Below are 22,956 nucleotides of genomic sequence, written 5' to 3'. Positions count from 1 at the left end.
GGAAACATCATTTCAAAACCTTATTTTGAGATTTTTGGTTTTTATTCTGAAAGACAAATAATTTAGGAATGAGATGTATAATAAGTACGGATAAATAAAGGTACTGTTCTAGAATGCCCCGTTTGCAATTCTACAGTAAGGATCTGCTTAACTCCGTTAGTGACTGTTGTTCCACTTGGCTCCTATCCATGGGACCCTGTGAAGAGAAGATGAAACAGTGCCTGCTCCTCTGTCATCCTCCCAGTTGCTCTCAGGTTTGACCCATGATTGCAGCCACCGAGTCGGTCCATTTTGGCAAGGGCCTTCTTTCTGTGTCCCTTTACTTTACCAAGCATGATGTTCTTCTCCGGATACTCGTCTCTTCAATATGTCCGAAGTACATGACCACCATCCTTGCCTCTGAGGACCATTCTAGCTGCACTTCTTCCCAAACAGATTTGTTTGTTCTTGTGTCAGTCCGTGATATGTTCAGTGTTCTTTTCCAGCAGTAAAATTCAAATACATTGATTCTTCGTAGGTCTTCCTTTTTCAGTGTACATCTTTCACATGCATAGAAAGTCATGGAAAATACCATGGTTTGAGTCAGACAACTCTTAGTCTTCAAAGTACCGTGTATAATCTGAGTTTTTCAGCACATTTTTTATGCTGAAAAAGCCCCTCCTCGGCTTATACTTGAGTGAGGGTCCCACTTACCTGTTCTCCAGTGCAGTGTAGGTGTTCTCCGGTCTCTCCCGCTCATCTGCGGGTGCCTGCAGCCTCTGTGGGTGGTCTGATGATTGCTGATATCACCGCTCTTCTTTTCTCTTGCATGCTGGCAGCCTCTGTGTGGTCCCTGCTGTACTGGGCAAGAAGCTGTCCACTTCTCTGTGCTGGTACCTGGGACGCGCCGCATCCTTGTCAGATGAATGTCTGATGTGGCCACTCTTCTTCTTCCGCCCTTCTCCAGGGCGCTGACCAATGATGTTGACTTTACAGTCTTACCCCGTGCTTGGTCACACCCCCTTGCTCCACCTAAGCATTGCTGAATACAAGTACTGGTATATCTCTGGTCTTAGATATACAGTACATTTATTTACAGAACTTAGTCTGCTCTATTTTATTTTGTTATTAGCCCCTATTTGGACCCAGTGTTGACTATGCTTGCACAGAGCAGCCTGCGTTAGGCCTCAAACTATACAAGTTGCATTGTGTACATGCAGTAAGGCAGCATATGCAGTAATACAATGCATGCAGTAACACAGCGTGTATAGTTATTGTTGATACCATATTGTTTTTGTTGGCCTTATTTTCCACTTATAGAGCAAGTTTACTGTGTCTTTGAAATAAATATTCAAAAACATTTAAACTACTGATGCCTCAAAATGTAATTTAATTGAGATCTAGTTTTATTTTGAAATTTACCAGTAGCAAAAAAAAAAGAAAAAGAAAGAAATTTACCAGTAGCTGCTGCTGTATTTCCCACCCTAGGCTTATACTCGAGTCAATTAGTTTTCCTAGTTTTTTTCGTGGTAAAATTAGGTGCCTCGGCTTATATTCAGGTAGGCTGATATTTGAGTATATGTGGTAACATCTCCTTGACTTTCAGTACTCTTAAAGAGGTGTTGTGCAGCAGATTTGCATAATGCAATGTGTCATTTGATCTCTTAACTGCTGCTTCCATGAGCATTGATTATGATGCAAGCAAGATGAAATCCTTGACAACCACATCTTTTTCCTCTTAATTAGCATGATGTTACCTTCTGGTCCACTTGTGAGGATTTGGGTTTTCTTTACATTGAGTTGTAACTCATACTGAAGGTTATAATCCATGGTCTTCATCAGCACGCTCTTCAAGTCCTCCTCACTTTCAGCAAGCAAGGTTGTGTTATGTGTATATTGCAGATTGTTAATAAACCTTCTTCTCCTGATGCCGCATTTTTCTTCATATAATCCAGGTTCTCTGATAATTTGCACAGCTTAAAGATTGAATACAACCCTGACACACACCTGATATTAAACCATGCAGTATTCTCTTATTCTGCTTGCACAACTGCCATTTGATCCATGTACAATTTCCGAATGAGCACAGTGAAGTAGGTTATCCAGAGTTTATTTTGGTCCACATAGTCAATGTCTTTGCATAGTTAATGTAACACAAGTAAACCTCTTTCTGGTATACTCTGCTTTCAGCCAAGATCCATCTGACATCAGCATGATATACCTTGTGTGTTAGTCTGGGTAGACTAGAGAAACAAATGCATAGAGACACATGTATAAGAGAGAGTTTTATATAAAGGCTAATTGTACATTGAGAAAGCATCCCTACCCAGTCCAGATCAAGTTCATAAGTCCAGTACCAATCTATAAAGCCCTCTTCAGACTCATGCAATACATGCAATGACACCGAATGCAGGACGATCTCAGGCAAGTCTTTTGGATCAGTGACGGTAGAAGCATCTCAGTGCTGGCAAGGGTCTCCATGTGGCTCCTCCAGTTGCCAGGGCTGCATCAGGGTAGGTCCATGTGGCTTCTCGGGGATGTCTCACAGGAAGTCAGCCTTGTCAGTAGAGTCTCCAAAGTAGTGATGAGAGAGAGCGAGAGAGTCTCCCGTCTCCAAGGAGGAAATACCGGATTTCCCAGAATTCTCAGGAATCTCCACACAGAGGCCTCTTGGGCAATGACCCTATTAACAGATTGGACTCTACCCCTTTACTCTCAAGTCCCAAACTGACACCAGATTGTGTAACTACCACACCTTGTTTCACATCCTTTTCTGAATGTGGCCTGAACTTTGAACAGTTCCCTGTCAATGTACTGCTATAACTGTTGCATGACCGTAAGCAAAATTTTACTTGTGTGCAGTAGCAATGATAGTGTTCTATGGTTTGAGCATTCTGTTGGGTCACCTTTTTTTAGAATGGGTACAAATATGGATTCTCTTCCAGTCAGTTGGCCAAGTAGCTTGTCTTCCAAATGTCCTGGCATAGACAAGTGAGTGCTTCTTCCATTTTCTGAAATATTTCAGTGGGCATTCCATGAATTCCTGAAGCCTTGTTTTTGACTAATGCATTGAGTACAGTTTAAACTTCTTCCTTCAGCACCATTGGTTCTTGCTCATGTGCTACCTCCTAAAATGGTAGAAAATCAGCTAGTTCTTTTTGGTACGGTGATTCTGTCTTCTTTTCACCTTTTCTTGATGCTTACTACATCATTCAATATTTTGCCTATGGACTCTTTCAAAATTTCAACTCAGTTCTTGAATTTTTTTCTTGAGTTCCTCTGTTTCATATATGGTCAGCATGTTCTTCCCTTTTGGTTTTCTAATTCTAGGTCCTTGTATTCTTCATTATAATATTTGACTTTGTCTTCTTGATATGCCCCTTCTAATTTCATGTTCAGCTCATTGATGTCTTCCTTTCTTCCGTTTACTTAGCTACTGTGTAATTAAGAGCAAGCTTCAGTCTCTTCTGACATCCACTTTGATTTTTTCTTTCTTTCCTGTCTTTTTAATGACAGTTTCCTATCTTCATGAATGATGATCTTGATGGCTAGGTCTTTTTTTTTTTGATACTTCTATTGGAGGCTTTTACATCTCTTATCACAATCCATATATTCACCCAGTGTATCAGGCACATTTGCTCATATGCCACTATCATCATTTTCAAAGCATTCTCTTCCCACTTGAGCCCCTGATATCAGCTCCCCATTTGATGGCTAGGTCTTCTATCATTAGTGTTCAATGCATTAAATCTTATTCTTGAGATATTCCCAAAATTCAGGTGAGATAGACTCCAGGTCATATTTTGGCCCTGTGGACTTGTTTTAATTTTCTTCAGATGTATCCTGAACTTACATATGAGCAATTGATCATCTGTTCCACAGATGGTTTTAGCTGCTGATACTGAGTTTCTGCATCATGTCTTCCCATAGATATAGTTAATTTACACACCTTTTTATCAGCCCTATTGGCAGGAGACTACCCTAAACGTATACCAACTCCCTAGTGCTTTTGCATATTCCCCAGCTGTTCTGGAAACCACCTTTGGAGTCAGAATCATAGTCCCGGGCAGTTAGAATTTTTCTGTGGCACAGTCAGGCAGTAACTGAGGGATGTTGTGTGATGTGCATTTCCATGAAAGTTTCAGGCTTGTTTGGGCAACCATTATGTTACCAGTCTCGAACACGAGACCTGGTGCTAAATGGGAATTCAGTGAATAGGAATGTTCCTGGAACTCATCTGCCTCTTTCTTACACACCAACTACTAAAGTCAAGGTTTGAGAAACTGAAGAATTCTAACATCTTCAGTGTGCAGTTATTTAAATATGCAATCAAGAATCATTGACAATTATTGGTAATTGGAATGCAACATTTGGAAACAAATAGGAAAGATCAATAGTTGAAAAAATATAGCCTCGGTGATAAAAACAATGCAGAGTATCCAGCTGTAGAATTCCATAAGAACAAAGACTTCTTCAATGCCCATACTTATTCAACAATATGAATGAATGGCAACTATACATTTGGACTGTGTGGATCTTGCCAGGTGAAAAACACAGGAATAAAATCACCTACAAATGTGAAAATAGAAGGTGGAGAAACTGGTTATGGCTATCATGGACCCAACAAGCTCAGGGACTGACTAGAACGGTGGTTCTCAATCTGTGGGTCATGACCCCTTTGGGAGTCAAACGACCCTTTCATAAGGGTTGCCTGATTCACAACAGTAGCAAAATTTCAGTTAGGAAGTAACAACAAAACTAATTTTATGATTGGGAGTCCTCACAACATGAGGGTCTGTATTAAAGGGTCACAGCATTAGGAATATTGAGAACCACTGGACTAGACTATATCTAGTTCAGGTTCAAACTGAAAAAAAATGAGAATGAAAATAAAAGCTAGAGTATATCCCACCTGAACTTAGAGACCATCTCCAGAGCACATATGACACACTGAACACAAATGACCAAGTGAGCTTGTAGGGTGATTTAAAATACATCAAAGGAAGAAAGCAAAAGATCGTTTTAAAAGCTTATTTTTGAGCGTTGCTGCTGCTGTTCGGTGATGTCCAGTCTGCCCCGTCACATAAAGAGTCTATGTGCTCCAGAACAGAACACCACCCTGGCATGCACCATCCTGACAGTTGTTCTTAGGTTTGAACCCATCGTTGCAACCACTGTGTCAATCGGTCTTCTCGAGAGCCTTCCCCCCTTTCACTGTCATTCTACTTTACCAAGCATCATTTTGTGTCCCAGGGACTCACCTCTCCTGATAACATGTCCAAAGTACATGATGAAGGCTCTCCATCCTTGCTGCTAAGGATCATTCTGCCTGTACTTCTTCCAAGACATATTTGTCTATTCTTTTGTGCTCAGGCAGAACTTCTGCAGAGACCAAGAGGACAAAGGAATACTGCATCGCTTAAAATCAGAAAGGGTGTCAGCCAAAAAGAGGAAAACCTCAGTGAGATGAGTTGGCCCCGTGGCCACAAAAGTAGACTAAATCACTACAGTTGTGAGGGCGGTGCAGAACCAGACAGAGTTTGGTTCTGCTGAGCATAAGGTTGCTGTGAGTCAGAACTGACTCCACTACAGTCAACAGCCAAAAAAAAAGCTTTTAGAACCGTGTGCAATATTAGGACTTGCACCTTCCCCCTAGACTCATCAAGCTCCTCAGAACAGTTACAGAAAACTTTCAGTTTGCGAAGCTCTGGGGCTGGGAAGGGGCTACGCCTAGATAAGGGTGTTATCAGCATGAGTACCCAAGAAAAGCAGACTGTACACCCCATGGGAAAGAGTAGGTCTCAGACAGTACAGTGGCAGCCCAGCATGCATTTCACAGATGCCTTTGTTACCCATACCATGAGTAGGTAGTGTCACAATGTAAACCTTTCATAACCAGAAAAGAGACTGATATACTCATCGTTCAGGAAGTTAGAAGGAGGTCTTCCTTTATCTTTTTCAAATTCTAGTAGCTATTAGGACAGCGCCTTAGTGGCATAATGGCTACACTTTGGGCTGCTAATCTCAAGGCCTGCAGTTTGAAACCACCAGCCGCCCTGTAGGAAAAGACAAGGCTTCCCCCTCCATTAAGAGCTATGACCTATTAGGTCATTATGAGTCAGAATCAACCTCATGACCCTGAGAAGTAAACTACTCGGGTTTCTGGGCTTCTAGATTCATCTGCCATGGAGTTTCATAAGTCATCTTCCTTCCTGTGTATATCTGTATTTACTCTGTTCCTTTCATAATTAATAAGTGATTAGACTTAGTATCCACCCTACTCTAATATGAACTAGTTAACAGAACAAAAGAAAATCTTACTTCAAAATGGGATCACAGACACAGGGAAGGCCCAGGACTTCAATACAGAAATGTACTCCGTAACACCTATTTGTGCAGCATACAACCACCTATAACAAGTATATATATGCCCATGATCCCATGAAGTTATTTGTAGGAGTCTGTGTTAGTCTGGGTAAACTAGGGAAACAAATCCAGAGAAACTCATATGTATAAAAGAGAGTTTAATATATAGGGTAAGTATACATTCAGAAAGCATCCCAACCCATAAGTCCAACATTAGCCCAGATGTCCAACACCAGTCTACAAAGTCCTCCTCTGTCTCACAAAACACATGCAATGACACCAACTGCAGGAGGAAAGCCAAATCAGTGAGTGTGTAAGCATCTCAGCACTGGCAGGGGATAAAGGAGAAATAATGTGGAAGTGAAATTAAAGGCTATTTAGCAATACAAAGGTGAGAAGTCAGTGAATGCTTTTTCCCACAATTTAAGCATTTCACAGGGCGATCCTTAAATACAAAGAAAAAAGAAGAATCTGCTCCACTGAAAGCTGCGAGGGAAACTAAAATGCAAAAGGGACATATCAGAGAAATTGCTAATGATGTGGATGGTGGATCAAACACAAAAGCAGATCCCTCTTTGTGTGTTGACAATCATTGCTAAGAAACAAAGTTTGTTGGATAGGTGTTCAACTTCAGGACCGGGCTATAATCCAGTGTTTGCACAATGTACTAACCACATGATGGTCATGTTTTATAGAATGTAGGACATTAAGTGCTTACTAAATAGACTATGACTCAAGTTTCTTATTTCTTATGTATGAAGGGCTTCAAAAAGTTTGTGAAAAATTTCATAATCATTCAGTTCCACTTTTCCACAAACTCTTTGGAACCCTCTAGTTTTAATCACAGGACCAATGATGACTAGAATATGTTTTATGTTCCAAATTTTCGGAACTCATTTGAGTGCAGTATAGCCCTTACATCAATTGATTTTCAGAACCTTAACATGTATAAAATTGGCAGATTACACTTATCATGCATTATTGTTTCCATAATCCACCTAATTATAGGTTTGTGTTAGTTTTAAAATGCCCCCCTCACATGACATTTCCATGATAATACTGTGAAGTCTATTTGATGTTTCCCAGCACCCTGTGAAAGAAAACATAGTTGTATGAGGTGCTTGTTTTATTCACCATATGTATAATGATTAAGTAACATAGTAATCATTCCACAGATAGGATTATTGATTTGTGTTTGTGAAAACCACACATTATAGTGACTTGATTGAGGTGATTAGGGAGAATGTCTATAAGTATCCCATTACTTAGAGAAAAACACTGAAGGCAAAGAAAAAGCATATGTCTACTTGGGGAGAGTTTTACAGACCTGTAATAAAATACAGCTATGAAAATAAGCATGTTATCTATTCATGCTGTTTTGACACCTAATTACCTTTCTGTACCAGGAAGTCATCAATGCTCTGAAACAAACCTGGCATGTTTCCTGCTTTGTGTGTGTAGCCTGTGGAAAGCCCATTCGGAACAATGTTTTTCACTTGGAGGATGGTGAACCCTACTGTGAGACAGGTAAGCGTCTGATGGCATTAGTTTCTGATGGCCTTGGAAAAAGGAAGAACATTGTCTCCTAAGTCGAAAGAAATACTAGGCAGAGTGATTTTCCTAATTGTGTTTAGCACGTTTAATACTAAATATATAGTAATTACATAGCAAAAGTTATGTAAGCTTTTTATGTGACTCTGACAAGACACATATACTCCCAATTTCATTGTAAGATTTAAACCTGTAAACATTAGTTTGTAGGAAAATATCTTGCTTCAGTCCACAGTAATTCATGAGTATAAAATACCCCAAAAAGCAAACTCTCTACCATCATGTCAGTTCTGCTTCAAGCAAGACAAAAAATCATTATAGGAGCAGACAGCTGTATCTCTCTTCCCCAAGAACATCTAGTGAGTTTTAATCTTCCTGTTCACAGACTAACACCTAACCTGCACTGCCACCAACCATTGGGTCGATTCTGCCATATAGCGACCTTATGAGGGCTTCCGAGGCTGTAAAGCATTATAAGGAAAGGATAGCCTCTTCTTTCTTCTGAGGAGTGGCTGGTGGATTTGAACCACCCACTTTGTGTTTGTTTGACAGCAACACCAGGGCTTCTTAATTCATGCATGTAATTTATGCATGTAAATTAAGACCCTTAAAGCCACGTCTTATACTCCAGTGATGAATCATGAGTGGTCATAAGCATGAAAAGTATTGCATTCTTCAATAGGCTATTGATTTGCTGTTAAAGGAAACTCCCTTGAAAATAAACTTAGAGTCTTTTGTTCCTGTTAAACAGAGTAGTAGTTCTGGCTTGGATTGTTCCCTTGGCAACATTATTTTTAAGAATCTTCGCTCTAAGGACCTATTTACTACATTGTTCATATTACCTTAACTCTGAATACTTCCTTTTCCTTCTCAAAGGTATAAGCTAACTTTTGTAACACTTATTAATATTGCCTTTACTCGTGTATTGCTATTACACATTTCAAAAAATAAAACATTTTCCCCCTATCATGCTTCTACTCACTACCACTACATTCCCACATTGAGTTTTATTGCTGGTCTACCTTAAAGTTCAAGCTGTGTTATTTGAAGGAAGGGAACATTCTAGGGTAGTCATAGTAAAGGAGCAGTCCATTTCTAATCTGTACCTCAGTCAACACCATTCAATTCTTTGTCCACGTCATGTTCTATTTTCTCCTTCCTTTTGACTCCTTAGGCCCATTCTGGATATATTCCAGACTGTCCACCAGGAATCCTCAGAAACTCCAGTAAAGTGTCCCAATGGGCCATTTTGGAACAGGATGGCCATAGTCTGCCTACCTTAATTCAGCCAGAATATTTCACATTTTGAAATTCCACTTAATTTTTCGGAAGAAAGAACTGTTTGTTTGTTTGTTTTTGTTTTTAAATTGGTTCTCTTTTTTAACATTTTATTGGGGGCTCATACAATTCTTATCACAATCCATACATATACATACATCAATTTTATAAAGCACATCCGTACATTTCCTGCCCCAATCATTCTCAAAGCATTTTTTAGAAGCTTTGCAAGCTACTCTGTCAGATAATCCATGGCTAGCCAAAATATATGTAAAACTAGCCAACCCTAAATCATGTTTAATGTATTCCTTAAAACTGTATTTTTAAAATTCTTACAGAAAGAGGGAAATGTTATCAAAGATTTATTTAAATGTTGCTCTGGTCGATTTGGCCTTTCGCTGGTTTTGTTTTCTTTAACCTGTCAAGCCTATTCTTAATTCGCCCTTCCCCAGCTCAATAAATGGCCTCACTCTTCACTCAAGTACTGAAGTACCCTGGCATCCTCTTGAATTCTGCGCGTCCCCTATTCTCCCACATGCAATCCCATTAGTAAAACCAGCAGTTCTCTCTATTGACCTTACTTAGATCTCCCTATCTGAATTGTCAACACTAAATGTCACCCTTACCGCTTTGCCTGGACCTTGTAAGTGCAAGCTCATTGATAACTCTGCTTCCTTCTAACCTGAGATAGCAGCTACCCCTGTGATATTCCATTTATGCTTAACAATCCTTCGAGGGCCTTTACTTGTATCTAAAATAAAAGCTATACTGTCCTCCTTCCCCAAGCCTACCAACCTCATCTCTAACCGTACCTTTTATCCTCACTGCAAGCCTTTCCTGGCCACTTTGCATTTCTGAACATGATAAGGTGTGTCTGCCGCTGGACTTTTGAACTTGTTTTTCTAGCTGGAAGGTTCTTCCCTAGATGTTCTTGGATGGTGTTCGCTTACTTGTCAAGTGTCATCACGGTCACAATGGGGCTTCTGAAAGTTCATAGAAAAATGGAATGAAAAGATTGTGGAACTTTCCTGTGGACGTTAAGTCCCCTTATTTTACCCTCCGCCCCAGTGTACTGCCCTCACACCTCCTCCACACCCATCCTCATTCTCTGACTGCACTCTGCCTTCCTTCTGTGGTCCTTTGTGGTCCTTAGCACCATCTAAAATTCTTACCATTTTTATAGTACATGAGGATGACCTGTCTTCACTGAGACTGTTAGCCACATGAGAGAGCAACCACAGGTCTTCTTTGTCACTGTACAGCAGGGCCTGGAACGGAATAGAGCCCTTTAGCTGTGTGGTGAGCAATGGGTACCAAGGGACTCACAATATGGAAGATTGCTAGGAAAAGGTGGATCTACACGTAAATGAATCCCTACTTAATTTTCCAATGCAGACTGACTAAAAAAAGTCAGAGCCACAGAGTGAGCCATGAGTAAATTTAGTAGCGAGAGTGTTTGCATAAAAGAAAAGAAAGTGCTGATACAGTCTAAGTTAGTCATAGGAGAGGAGCATCTTACTGACAGTGAGATCTGAGTAAAGTTCTGGAGACGGGTTTTCATCATGAAGTCATGAAATGGAAGGGAATGCCACAGAAGAAACCGTGGCTGGTAGTGTTGTGGTTCAATCCAATGAAAACTCACTCATGACCATTATGCACAAGAGTTTTCTGTCACATTTCTTTGTTCTTCTTACCAAGTCGGATATATTATGAAATTTGCTTGAATCAGAAGTTTATTCTAGCTGTTGCTAGGAACGGAAAATCCTCATGTTTTTTTGAACAATCATGGATAACTTACCTGAAAACAGTATTATCCTTCGCATCAAAGCCTATGTAAGCACGTGACTACAGACAAGGACGTTTTCTCAGTAAGACACTTGTGTCCGTTTTATTAGCATGCCGTCTGAAAAAGCCAGTCTTCTCAGCAAGAGCAAAATAAAGAAGATGATTTGATAGAACTAACCTTAACTCAGGATACGCCTTGGATTGACCAATGTGATCCATGTGGAAAAGTCTCATCAGAACAGTGACTTCCAAAAGGATCTGATTGTCCAGTTCAATTGAAGGCAGAGTGGTCAGCTAAAAAGCTAGTGGCATTTGCTTCGGGGGCACCAAGGAGAGATTGGATACTTGGTAGAGTGGCAGCAGAAAAGATGAAGCACCTCTGTGAGGTGGGCTGACGCAGTGACGGCAACAGTGGCTCGAGGATCTTATCAATGTGAGAACAATGATAAGGCTGGCTCGGGATCAGGCAATGCTTCTCAGGCAGTGCTTCGTGCCATTGTGTCTAACGTGATGCCCCTAACAACAGAGGGTGAGATTTTGCAGGATTTTCTCCAAGGACACAGAACAGTCTTGGGGAGTTATGAAGAAGAAGTTATTACCACACTGATAATTGCATTGGTGAGGAAGAGATCATGAAGGCGGTTCTGAGGAAGTTTTTGTTTTTCCATCAGGCTTGTATACCTGCTTATTCTTTGAGGATATGAAATTTTCATTGGGAAACTTTACCCCCATCCACCCTACAGCCCTGAGCCTGCCCCTTCCAACTTCCTTTTGTTCTTAAACCCCAAAAGAACACTTTAAGGAACATAATTCAAATCCCTCCAGGATACCAAAGCTGTCCTTTTGACATGGTATGAGTAAATCAAAGAGCACAGAACCCTTCAGAGTAGGGTCAGAGATGGAAGCCGCCCTGCCTTCAGAAGCAGATAGACCTAGCTGGAGGGCATGTCGAGATCAAGCATTTTGATCGCTTCCTGTAATAAAGGTTTTAGTGACTTTGTAGCATTATTTTTTACCCACCCTGGTATTTGGACACTCAAGGAGTTGGATTGAAGTGAGGATATTATGTAGATAAAGATAAAATATGTTATGTCATGCCAATAACTTTTACCTAGAGAAACTTACTGCACTAAACATATAGCTCGAGCTATACAATATGCCATCTTCTTAAAGTATCTCATTGTCAGCATCTTATTTTCATCAATTTTAAACACTAGCAGCATTGCTTACGTATAGAAATAAACATGGCTCTGCAAATTTCCAAGATGTTTCACATATGTTATCTCATTAAATCCAGGTTTTGTGCTGCTTTTTGAAGCATTCTAAAGTATATTTTTATATGAAACTCAGCACCCACCAAAGGCATCATTTTATGGACACATTTACAACACAGGGATTTCCCAGTACCAAGTACCACTCAAGTAAACCCGTCCTCCACCTTGTGTTTTCTGTTGACTTCAACAAGCACTTACTCCTTGCAGTCTAAGACATGCAGCTGTTGTAGGTTTTTGGAATGTAAAGGTGAAGAAAGGCACTGTGCCTGTTCTCAGGAGCCTTGCATCCTGATAAAGAAGTTAGACATGTAAACTTTCAAAGCATCTCCACAAACGAGTAGCCCCTCTCCTTTGTTTAATAGCTTAAAGGAGCTTGAACCTATAAATGGCTTTAGACTTTGAAGTCTTGAAATGTTAAGCAGCTTTTCTAATGTCTTAACATCTCACTACTTTGGTTTACATCAATAATTGTTTTTGACACTGCATGTATAATTTTTTTAATTAATAAATCTTTTTATTGGGGCTCATAAAGCTCTTATCACAATCTGTACATACATCAATTGCGCAAAGCACCCTTATACATTCGTTGCACTCGTCATTCTCATAATTCACCTTCCACTTGGGTTCCTGAAATCAGCTCGGTTTCCCTTTTCTCCCTCCCTTCCCCTCCCCCTCCCTCCCCGCTCCCCCCTTCCCCCTGGTCCCTTGATAGTTTATAAATAATTATTATATCTTATCTTACACTGCATGTATAATTTTTAATTCATTTTCAAAAAGAAGATTCTATTGTATCACAGAATGCTAAACCAATATAAGAGCTGAAAGTACTTTGGTATGCACCATTCAAGAGTTTAAAATAAGAAGAAAGACTGTCTTCTGTTAAACTATGCATGCTTTGGTGTTTAAGTTAATTTGAGTGAGTGAATGAATAGCTAGTTGGGTCTCTTTGTCATGTCTAAATTATGTTTCTCCTTTGTCCTGTTGATACAGATTATTATGCTCTCTTTGGGACCATATGCCGTGGGTGTGAATTTCCTATCGAAGCTGGAGATATGTTCCTGGAAGCGCTGGGCTACACCTGGCATGACACCTGCTTTGTGTGCTCAGTAAGTAACTTCTTTTTCCCACTTACGGGGGCAGAGCAGCCTGTGCTGGCCTAAGTGATGAAAAGAAATAACAGTTCTTCTATCATTCACTTCTTTCAACTTTAAACGAGAAACTTCCAGTTATTTCGGAAGTTACTTATTAAAATTTTTGGCAACTACTAAAATTACTGCCATACAATAAGATGCTAACTTGGCCCTCTAGAGAAAATACCATTCTTAAAGCATTTTCAATCAATAAAGAGAAGACATTTCTTAAAAGAGTAAGGTCCTTTATTCTGTAAGGAGTGTGTTAGTGGTTTTAGGAAACACTAAGTACTTACATGAACCAGGAAGAAACGCATAAAATTCTGTTTTTGGATTAATACTGAGAGTGAGCTGCACGGTGATCCTTTCCCTTTCTTAGTGATGAAATCAGAATTTTGCTACAAGCCCAAGAGAACAGAATGGTCTTGGTTGTTAGCAATATATCATGACCATGGTTTTCTTCTTGAGCCTGTAATAACCATAGTAAAAAATTTACCAGTTTCATTTGATGAGACAACCAGTGGTGCAGTGATTAAGCACTTGGCTGCTAACTGAAAAATCAGCAGTTCAAACCCACCATCCCCTCCACAGGAAAGATGTGAACGGCTATTTTCATAAAGATGTACAGCCTTGGGGAAGGTGGAGTAGAAAGGGGGAACCGATTTCAAGGATCTACATATAACCTCCTTACTGGGGGACAGACAGCAAAAACGTGGGTGAAGGGAGACAGTATCAGATATGACAGAGTAATAATAATTTATAGATTATCAAGGGTTTGTCAGGGAGGGCGCGGGGAGGGAGGGGAAAAATGAGTTGATACCAAGGGCTCAAGTAGAAAGCAAATGTTTTGAGAATGATGATGGCAACAAATGTATAAATGTGCTTAACACAATGGATGGATGGATTGTGATAAGAGTTGTATGAGCCCCCAGTAAAATGATTTAAAAAAAAGAATTACAGCCTTGGACGTCCTATGGAACAGTTCTGTTCTGTCCTGTAAGTTAGCAGGAGCCGAAATCAGCTGGACAACAGTGGCCCGAGGGTTTCTGTTTCTTTGTTTCATTTTGTTAATACTTTTCACTATATTTTTAATGCTAAAGATAAATTTAGAGATCAACATTAACCTATGGGTTTTGTTCTATTTTGTTTAACTTAGAAGAGATATATCCAGTAAAAGTATTTTGTTCAGATGCGTGATTTTATATAGCGTATATACTCGAGTATAAGCCGACCCGAATATCAGCCAAGGCACCTAGTTTTACAACAAAAACTGCATTAAAACTGTGCTGAAAAACTCGGCTTATTCACGAGTATGTACGGTAACTAGCAATTTTCAACGCCCATTGTATTCTTATTTTTCTTATACGGTGGGTGAAAAAATGTTAAGTCAAATGATTTTTCCAAACATTGTCCTTGAATCCTGCCTTACTTTTTCCTCACCCATCCTTCACTCTTCATAAAACCTGTTTTTGTTGTTGTTGTTTTTTTAATGCTTTGAAGTAATTGTCCTCTTATTTTCTGGCTGAACTGCCTCTCAGTATTAACAATGAACACAGTTGGTAGGAAAGACAAGAAGCATAAAGATGGATAGTTCACTGACTAAATAATCATCCAGAAATCCAGAAGCCACACGTAGACCAGAATTCTCACCCTAAGACACAAACTGAAAAGAAGTTCAACCTATCCTAGGCCTGTGTACCTGGGCACAACAAAGTTTGGCAAAGCAAATGAGTTGAGTTTTTGTGCTGAATGCTTTGGTTCTCCACTACAGGAAGCAGATTTAAAGTGCAGATTAGAATCTGAGGGGAGTGGGGAGGTGGGGGTAGTATATTTAATGTGACCTGTTATATATTAATTTTCCAATTAGGATTGTTTTCCGTCCAATAAAGACAAATCATGATTGGTGATGTAAACAAACTAGGCTATAATTGAAAAGATTACATGAGATGCCATAGTTAACAGGATAAGAGTGTCTGATATCACATTACCAACTGGGGGGATGGGAGAGGATCATCTTCCCCTCTGAGGCAAGCATCTTCATAAAATAATGATCCTCTCTAAAAGAATGCTTCTTTTTCAGGTGTGTTGTGAAAGTCTGGAAGGTCAGACCTTTTTCTCCAAGAAGGACAAGCCACTTTGCAAGAAACATGCTCATTCTGTGAATTTCTAAAAGTCAAGAATTAGGAGAAGAGAGGAATCTGATAAGAAAGAAGATAATTAAAATTACTAATTAATTTCTAAATGTTATATTTATATGGAATTTTGAAAATAATGGCCCTGAAGGGATAAGTTCCACTTTTAAAAACCAAGTCTTTGGTTATTTCGATGAGGAAATATTTGGCTTCATAAAGTAAAGAGACAGTTTGGCATTTATTATTACTTTTTTCCCCCCTGTATTTTCTGCCCATAAAATAGCTTTTATAAAAACTAATTTCCTGGTTGACTATTAAATTTTTCTTAGAATGAATTAGTAAAGAATTAAATTTTAGAATAAATACTTTAGTCCCTATACTGAAATAATTATACTTTCTTTCCTTGCTAGTTTTAAGTAAATCTATAAAAGGCATCAAAAATGCCATGTACTTTTTCAGTAAGAAAATTGTTTTATTAAAAACTAAATTAATTTGTGTTTATCTTTAGAACATTAAATAAGAATTTAAACAGGGAACTTTATCAATAATATGTATCTTTTTTTAAAAAACAACTACATATACTTTTTCCCCCCTTACAGTTACCATTCCAGTAGACAAGCAAATGCAACTTTTTCCAATGAATTATTTTTTATCAAAATATTATACTTAGAAGCAACATTTTATTTTTCTTCTACCCCCACCCCCAAGTTACAATGAAGCTTTTAAATATCAAGGTTTTGCCTTTTATAAGACTGAGTAATATTTTATTCAATTTTAAAAATTCATTACCTATATTACTGAAGCCCCCCACACATGCCTCTTTATTTTTCCTCTTCCCTTATACTGAGGTAATGAGCCAATTAAATAGCTTTGGGCTCTGAATTTTAGTTTTCTCTCTCTAAAGAGAAGCAGTAGCAAACAGTGTGGTTGGAAATCATGGTGGTCAGAGTACTGTACCCAAAAGAAAAAAAATGGGCCCCTTTTCAGACAATGTATCAATTCTGTCAATTTTAAAGATAGACAATTGACAAATGAAGGTTTGAAAGTGCTCTCTGTAGAATAACCGTTTTTTTTTTAAAGTTCTCCATGAAAAAAACAACCAGATGATTTATTTGAACATGTGATGAAAACTAGAATTTGGGTTGAGGGATGATTTTCCCAGTAGTAGGTCAACTGCTCCCAATGTCGGCATGAAGCTCAGAACCCTCTGATGCACAGAGCCCTGGCAGTGTCGAACAGAGGCAGGATCCAGGACTCGGATTGGTCCACTGTTTGCTTTCCTAATTGGGGAACACAATTATGTAACTGTCACATGGGAACTGTGGTCACCTAGTAGATGCTGTTGAGAAAACAGATTATAGCATCTGGTAATTTTTCTTTGTTTCTAGAATGACTGAAAAGTCATGATCCCCCTGAATTATAATTGAAATCTGTTTGGGATAATATACTTTTAAAGCTGAGACAGAGCTCGAAGTCCTTCCTGCCCCATCACTCACTAAGGACTTCACTCCCATTGTACGTGTGTTTGTTAAAGAGGGAGCTTTTATGCAACAATATTTGTTTAACCTCCAAAAGAACTTTCAAGGCATTTGTCCTGAAAGCTGTTAATTTATGGTCTAGCAGCTCTATATTATATCCAGATAATAATTAAACTGGGGACAAAAGACTGGGGAAGTAGGACACAAAGTGGCAAGCCAAGTACTCCACGAATTGCAGCCCAACACTGGCCCTGCATCTTGCAGGGAGGCCGGAAGTTTCTTTGGAAATGCCATGCTGGAACTGATGGTGCGTTATTTGTCATTGCTGCTGAAACCACCTGTAGAGGACACATTGGTTCATGTACATTGTCACATGCCTTTTGCTTTCTACGAGACAATATGGATGAGGTGGTTTTGTTTTGGTGTAGAAGACATTTTTGTTGTTGTTTAGTTTTACCTTAATAGATTTTGTACCAAGATAGTGTTTGATAAGTCGAGGGCATGTGGGTATTTTCTCAAATCTTTTTATTTGGTCTGAATTTCTTATAAAGTGATCTTACATTAAGAATTTAATCTTTATTAGACCTTTCTACATACTGTTCATGAAGCATAATAGTGCATTTCTTTAAATTTTATCCCTAAAAGAATAATAATGCTTCCTAATTTATCATTTTGTCTTTGTGCATGCATTCCCTCCCTCCTCTGTGGCAAAGGATTATATGTGCTTTTATTAATACAGTTAATCCTGTGAAATAAATATTGAACATATCCCAGAAGAATCTCTGTATTTTCCAGTGGGAATGCCATGTTTAATATACCAGCGTTAATCTTTCAGTAACTGGCAGAGCACTTTATTCTTCTGGTGAGCTCCCTGAATATTTATTTTTCTGAATATAAATATGCCATGTCACTAGCATTTTTTTAATTCATCTTTCTTCATTGTAGAGCATTTACTTTCAGTCTCTAGATGTGTCTTTTGGAATGCTGTGCTAGCCACAACACATTTAAATCAAGTGCATCACTCTAAAAATCTCTCAGATTTTCCAATTATCAAGTTTTTACTTGGATCGATTATTGCCTGCTGGAGTATCCACCTAAAATCCCCCTTTGCTTATGTTTTATGGAAGCATGTATATGTCCTATGAATTCAGGTTACATTTAGAATCTAAAACTAAAACCTAATCATTTGGGCTAGCTGCACTGTCAGAACTAATGAAACTCACTGCTGTTGAGTTCGTTCTGCCTCTTAATGACTGGAGGACAAATTGCAGTTGCCCCTGTGGCTTTCCAAGGTTGTAAATCTTCACAGGAGCAGGTGGCCTCCTAGTTCTCCCCTGGAGCTGCTGGTGATTTTGAACTGCAGACCTTGTGGTGAGCAGCTCACTGCACCACCAGGGCTCCTAGAAGAGGTGACATGATCAAAATGTTAATACAGCATTGTTTAAAGTAACAGAAATGTATTTATAGTGTCATTTCAAGAGTGTACTACATTATTAACACTAATTCTTTTAGGAAAAGATTTTTTCTTTTTCCTCCTCAAATGTAAACATAGCATTATATTAATATTTTTGTGACATTTTTAGTTTATTCCGGCTGAAGACAGTGGATTTTCAGACATAAAGAAAAACATACTGAATAGTTTCATACAAATACCATTCATCTCACTGTGTCCCCCTCACAACTTAACCTCCAAGTGCTTAAAAGGTATTAGATTTGGATTCTCATGTTATCAGTTGCCTTATCTGTTAAACTCTAACTTCTTTTTCTTTAAGTCGTTGGGTTTTATTTTGTGTTTTTTTTTCACATGTGTATTACATATCTACTGTCTTGTTTTTGGATGTATTATCTAATTAAAAATCACGTGAGAAATATAATCAGTAAACGAATACCTTAATGTGCACATACTCAATAAATAAATGCCTGTAATGACACAGACGAGCTCTGCTGGTTTTTCTCTGTGATGGTAAATGAGCCCTTCAATGTCACCCTGGGAAAGCCACGCTGCATCGGCCCAGGGCGGGTGAGATGGGATCCTCGTCAGAATACCTCCTTTCTTATACTTGCCTCCTGTCAGAAATAAGACATTATCTTTTTATGTTCAGTAAGTATTTGTGAATAAGGGGGTTATATTTTATAATATATTTTCATTGCTCAAACTAACTGTTGGAATAACCTGCCGGAAAAGGCATTCTATGGTATGTTCCTTCAGCACAGCACAGCAGCTACACTGTGTATAAACCGGAGTAAGTCATCTCGTGCTTCACTTCAGTCCCGGTCTCCTTCGCTGGCTCTTCCTCCTCTAGGCAGGCTTACCTCGAACTAGCTTGCTTGTTGCTTTGACTCAGATTTCTACCCAGCTGTATAAAATCAAGAGGAGTGCTGCTGTTGCAGACTGGATACAAGGAATCAAAGACAAATTCAAGTTTATTTGCTCACAGTATATTAAACTCCAGAAGCCAAACTTTTAAGGGCATCAAGTCTGCATCTGACATTTTAATAGCTGCTGTTTGGTTTCTATCAATCACGTCATTGCACATTAAAATGCACCAACAAAATAAGAGATCTGTCATTCCTTCGTTAAGAAACAGTAATCCAGTACAAGATTTATAGGCTTAAGACTCAACAGTGTGTGTGGACAATAAATCCCCATTCAGGGCTCCAACCAGTACAAGTCTCCCTGGTGCTCAGTGTTTTCTGGTCAAAATGCCCCCAATATAAGATTATCAAAGGTTTTCTTACAGAACTACACAGAAAATCCTTTTTGCCCGCAAAAAGCTTAATTTAGGCTGGCGGCTTCCCTTTTTGGTTACTCTCAGACAAGATCTTGGTTATATCAGAAACACATAGGTACTGGTGTATTATTAGCAGGTCTGGTGTTAATTAGAGAGAATTACCAGAAATAGTTTGCTTTGTGGAAATTTATTACAGAATCACCCCTGACTGGTGGCAGAATAAGAGTTGCTGCGAGAGAGCAGCTCCCACTCATAACTGCTAATTAACAGGGTGTCGAAATTCCACAGAGAAAGTTCCGTCCCAAGTGTGGGAGGCTCACAGGGGAAATGGTTCCTTTGCAGTATTTAAAAGTTTAAAGGGGCGAGGGCACCTGGCTACCTAACAACACGCTCAGACTGATGAAGTCTGATGATGGGGCCCATGAAGGCGTGCATTTTAAGTCCGTCAGCACCAAACCCAAAAATTTGTGTAGGAATCCCTTTCCCACCCAGAAGTAAAAGGTGACCTGTGTGTTAATCACACCAAGGAGATAGGCAAGTATCTGATTTAACTCACCTGTTGGTTCTGCGCAGCGCATGTGGAATCAAGTGGGTGTGCTGTATTTGAACCTTTGCTCTTCATTTGATGATTTCCAAGCGGCCCAAGGACGTGGCAGGATTAAGGGAAGTGTAGCTTCCACACCTTGGGCACAAATTGGGGAAAACCAGGTGCATTTATTGGTTGTCACTAACGGCAGCACACTAGAGAGCTCCTCTTAGTGGAAGTTTGCCGAAAAGGCTTTTTCCTTATGAGCTCCGCATACAATCATACCCAGTACAGCTTGGAGCTGTGGCTCATTTCCATGGCAGAAAACCACTGATAACTGACGCAGAGAGGCAAACAAAACCATTTGGAATCCACGTGGAGTATAAACTTTCAAACATAGTTCCCGAGGGAAACTATTTCCATACCAGGCCCATGGGCCCACGGGTATCGTGGGCATCCATGTTTCAAAGTGTAAAGTGCCTGTATCACAGTGGATTCCAAAATTCACATCTCAAGTCTGTCTTTCAAGTGGTCACCCTTGCTCACTAGTTTAAACATAGATACCTGGGTCTGTCTGCTTTTTCCCTTGTTTTGCTTATAAAGCATACGCCAGCTGACCCTTTTTCTAACTTATTTTAAAACGTTTTTCCCTCTGTTTAAGATATTTTAATAGACTAGTATCTTCAGATTTGTCTTGATATCTCTCCCTGTAGTTTACCACTGATATGCCAAATTGTTCCCTAGGTAAATCGGAAGGTATAAATTGCACTTCCATTTATACTCTTTGTGAGCATAACTGTCTTTGTTGAGAAGACCCTGCCTATATTCATGTCACCTGACCCCCTGCAGCCTCCTTATTCCTGTGGTTTGAGAACCCTGGCAACGGGAAGCCACCTTGGTTTACCGAAGTGGAGAGCAGGGCAATTGGTGCAGCTTCTCAAGTGTGGACCAAAAGAAACCTGTTACATTAATTCTGCTTTATCAGCCACGCCTTTCCTTCTGTGAAGTCGTTGCCCCGCAGTTGGTGCTGGTGAGTGAGGTTGGTCTGCTAACAAGACAGGGAGGTCAAACCCACAGCCACTCAGCAGGAGAAGGCTTAGGCTATCCGTTCCTGGAAAGACTGACAGCCTAGGAAACCAAGTGAAGAGGCACTGCGAATGGAAATCAACCCAAAGGCAGTGGATTTGGTTTGGGGAGTAAGTTTTCTGTTGCCAGTAGAATTTCCTTGAATAAAATTGAACTTCCTTAACAGAGAAGCTCTAAAGTGAACACAGTTGTGAGGCTAGTGCAGGACCAGGCAGGGTCTGGTTTTGTTGCGCTCGGGGTCGCTCTGAGTTGGAACCCACTGAGCAGCACTCAACCACAACAAAGGGAGCCCAGAACTTGGGTCCTGAGACGGGATTCATTGGTGACCAAACTCATTTGGCTCATTTGGATTAGACAGCTAAGTGGTTTAGCTGAGGCATAGATTTAACCATTCTTATTCCAGATTCCATATCTTGCTAGGAGACCTAGTCACAGAGTGGTTGCTAACCTGCCAGGTCAGCAGTTCAAAACCACAAGCACACACTTCTCAGGAAAAAGGCAAGGCTCTGTACTCCCGTTAAAGAGTTACAGTCTTGGAAACCCACACGGGCGGTTCCACCGTCCTACAGGCCCGCAGTGAGGAGGAATCGACTCTGCGGCGGTAGCTCTCCTTTTACGAGGATCTTGCCGAACGTTAACATTGCCTTTGGTAAGTAGTGAGCGATTTTTGTTGCTATGAATAGTATTTTTATCTTTAACTTCGAACAACTATTCATGTGTTATTCAAGCAGCATTATTGAACACACATATATTTCTCGGGTTTTAATATATACTTTACTTTTGCATGGTAGCCTCTCCGAAATCAGAATCTGTTTCACCGTGGTGGTAGTCCTCTAATCACTAGGCACGGCTCTTGTTGTCTGGGCAGTAGTCTCGCGCAGGACTCTTATGCCCTTGCCCCCTTCTTAGAGAGAAATTATACTTGGTACCCCTCTGGCAATTAAAAACTTGTGTGATACAACCCATAATCCAAAATAAAATATTGATTCCTGCCTTTGCAGCCCCCTTGGATTGCCCCATCACTCCCCAGAGGGTGGTACCGCTCACTTTTGGAAATGCTAGGTCAGTGATGTGAATCTGTTACAGTGGTTAGTTGCCCTCGAGTCGGTTCAGACCCATAACAATCCTATGCACAGCAGAACGAAACACTGCCTGGCCCTGCACCTTCCTCAACAATTGTTCTTATGCCGCCGCCCCTGTGTCAGTCCATCTCTTCTCTTTCTGTGCCCCTCCACCAAGCATGATGTCCTTCTCCAGGGACTGGTCTCTCCTGACCACATGTATGTAAGAGGAAGTCGTGCCACTCTGGCCTTACTTCTTCCCATACAGATCAGTTTATTGTTCTAGCATCTATGCTACCTTTGCTATTGTTCTCCAGCACTGCCATTTAAATGCATCATTCTTCTGCAGTATTCCTTATTCAATGTCCAAATTTCACATGCATATGAGGCCATGGAGAATACTGTGGCTGGGTCAGGGGCACCGAAGTCCTCAAAGTAACATCCTCGCCTTTCAGTACTCTAAAGAGGTCTTGTGCAGCAGATTCATGTACTGCACTATGTCTTTTGATCTCTTGACTGCTGCTTCCATGAGCATAGCTTCGAAGTCCTGTCAAAACACGACTGTAGATGCTTAACAA

General features: G+C 39.9%; 1 protein-coding gene across 4 annotated transcripts in view; it reads left to right on the top strand.

The window, feature by feature from the left end:
- Positions 1-18,904, top strand: part of PDLIM5 (PDZ and LIM domain 5) — a 215,229-nt gene extending 196,325 nt beyond the window's left edge. For all 4 annotated transcript variants that reach the window (XM_075544009.1, XM_075544008.1, XM_075544007.1 and 1 more), the window contains 3 exons: positions 7,752-7,872; positions 13,224-13,339; positions 15,444-18,904. In XM_075544009.1, coding sequence (XP_075400124.1) covers positions 7,752-7,872; positions 13,224-13,339; positions 15,444-15,533 — 327 coding nt within the window. In that variant the 3' untranslated portion in view covers positions 15,534-18,904. The remainder of the gene's footprint in view (positions 1-7,751; positions 7,873-13,223; positions 13,340-15,443) is intronic.
- Positions 18,905-22,956: the final 4,052 nt, after the last annotated feature.

The sequence above is a fragment of the Tenrec ecaudatus genome, chromosome 3 (genome assembly GCF_050624435.1).
Source record: "Tenrec ecaudatus isolate mTenEca1 chromosome 3, mTenEca1.hap1, whole genome shotgun sequence".
Classification (NCBI taxonomy): Eukaryota; Metazoa; Chordata; class Mammalia; order Afrosoricida; family Tenrecidae; genus Tenrec; species Tenrec ecaudatus.
This window is presented reverse-complemented; position numbering and strand designations above follow the sequence as displayed.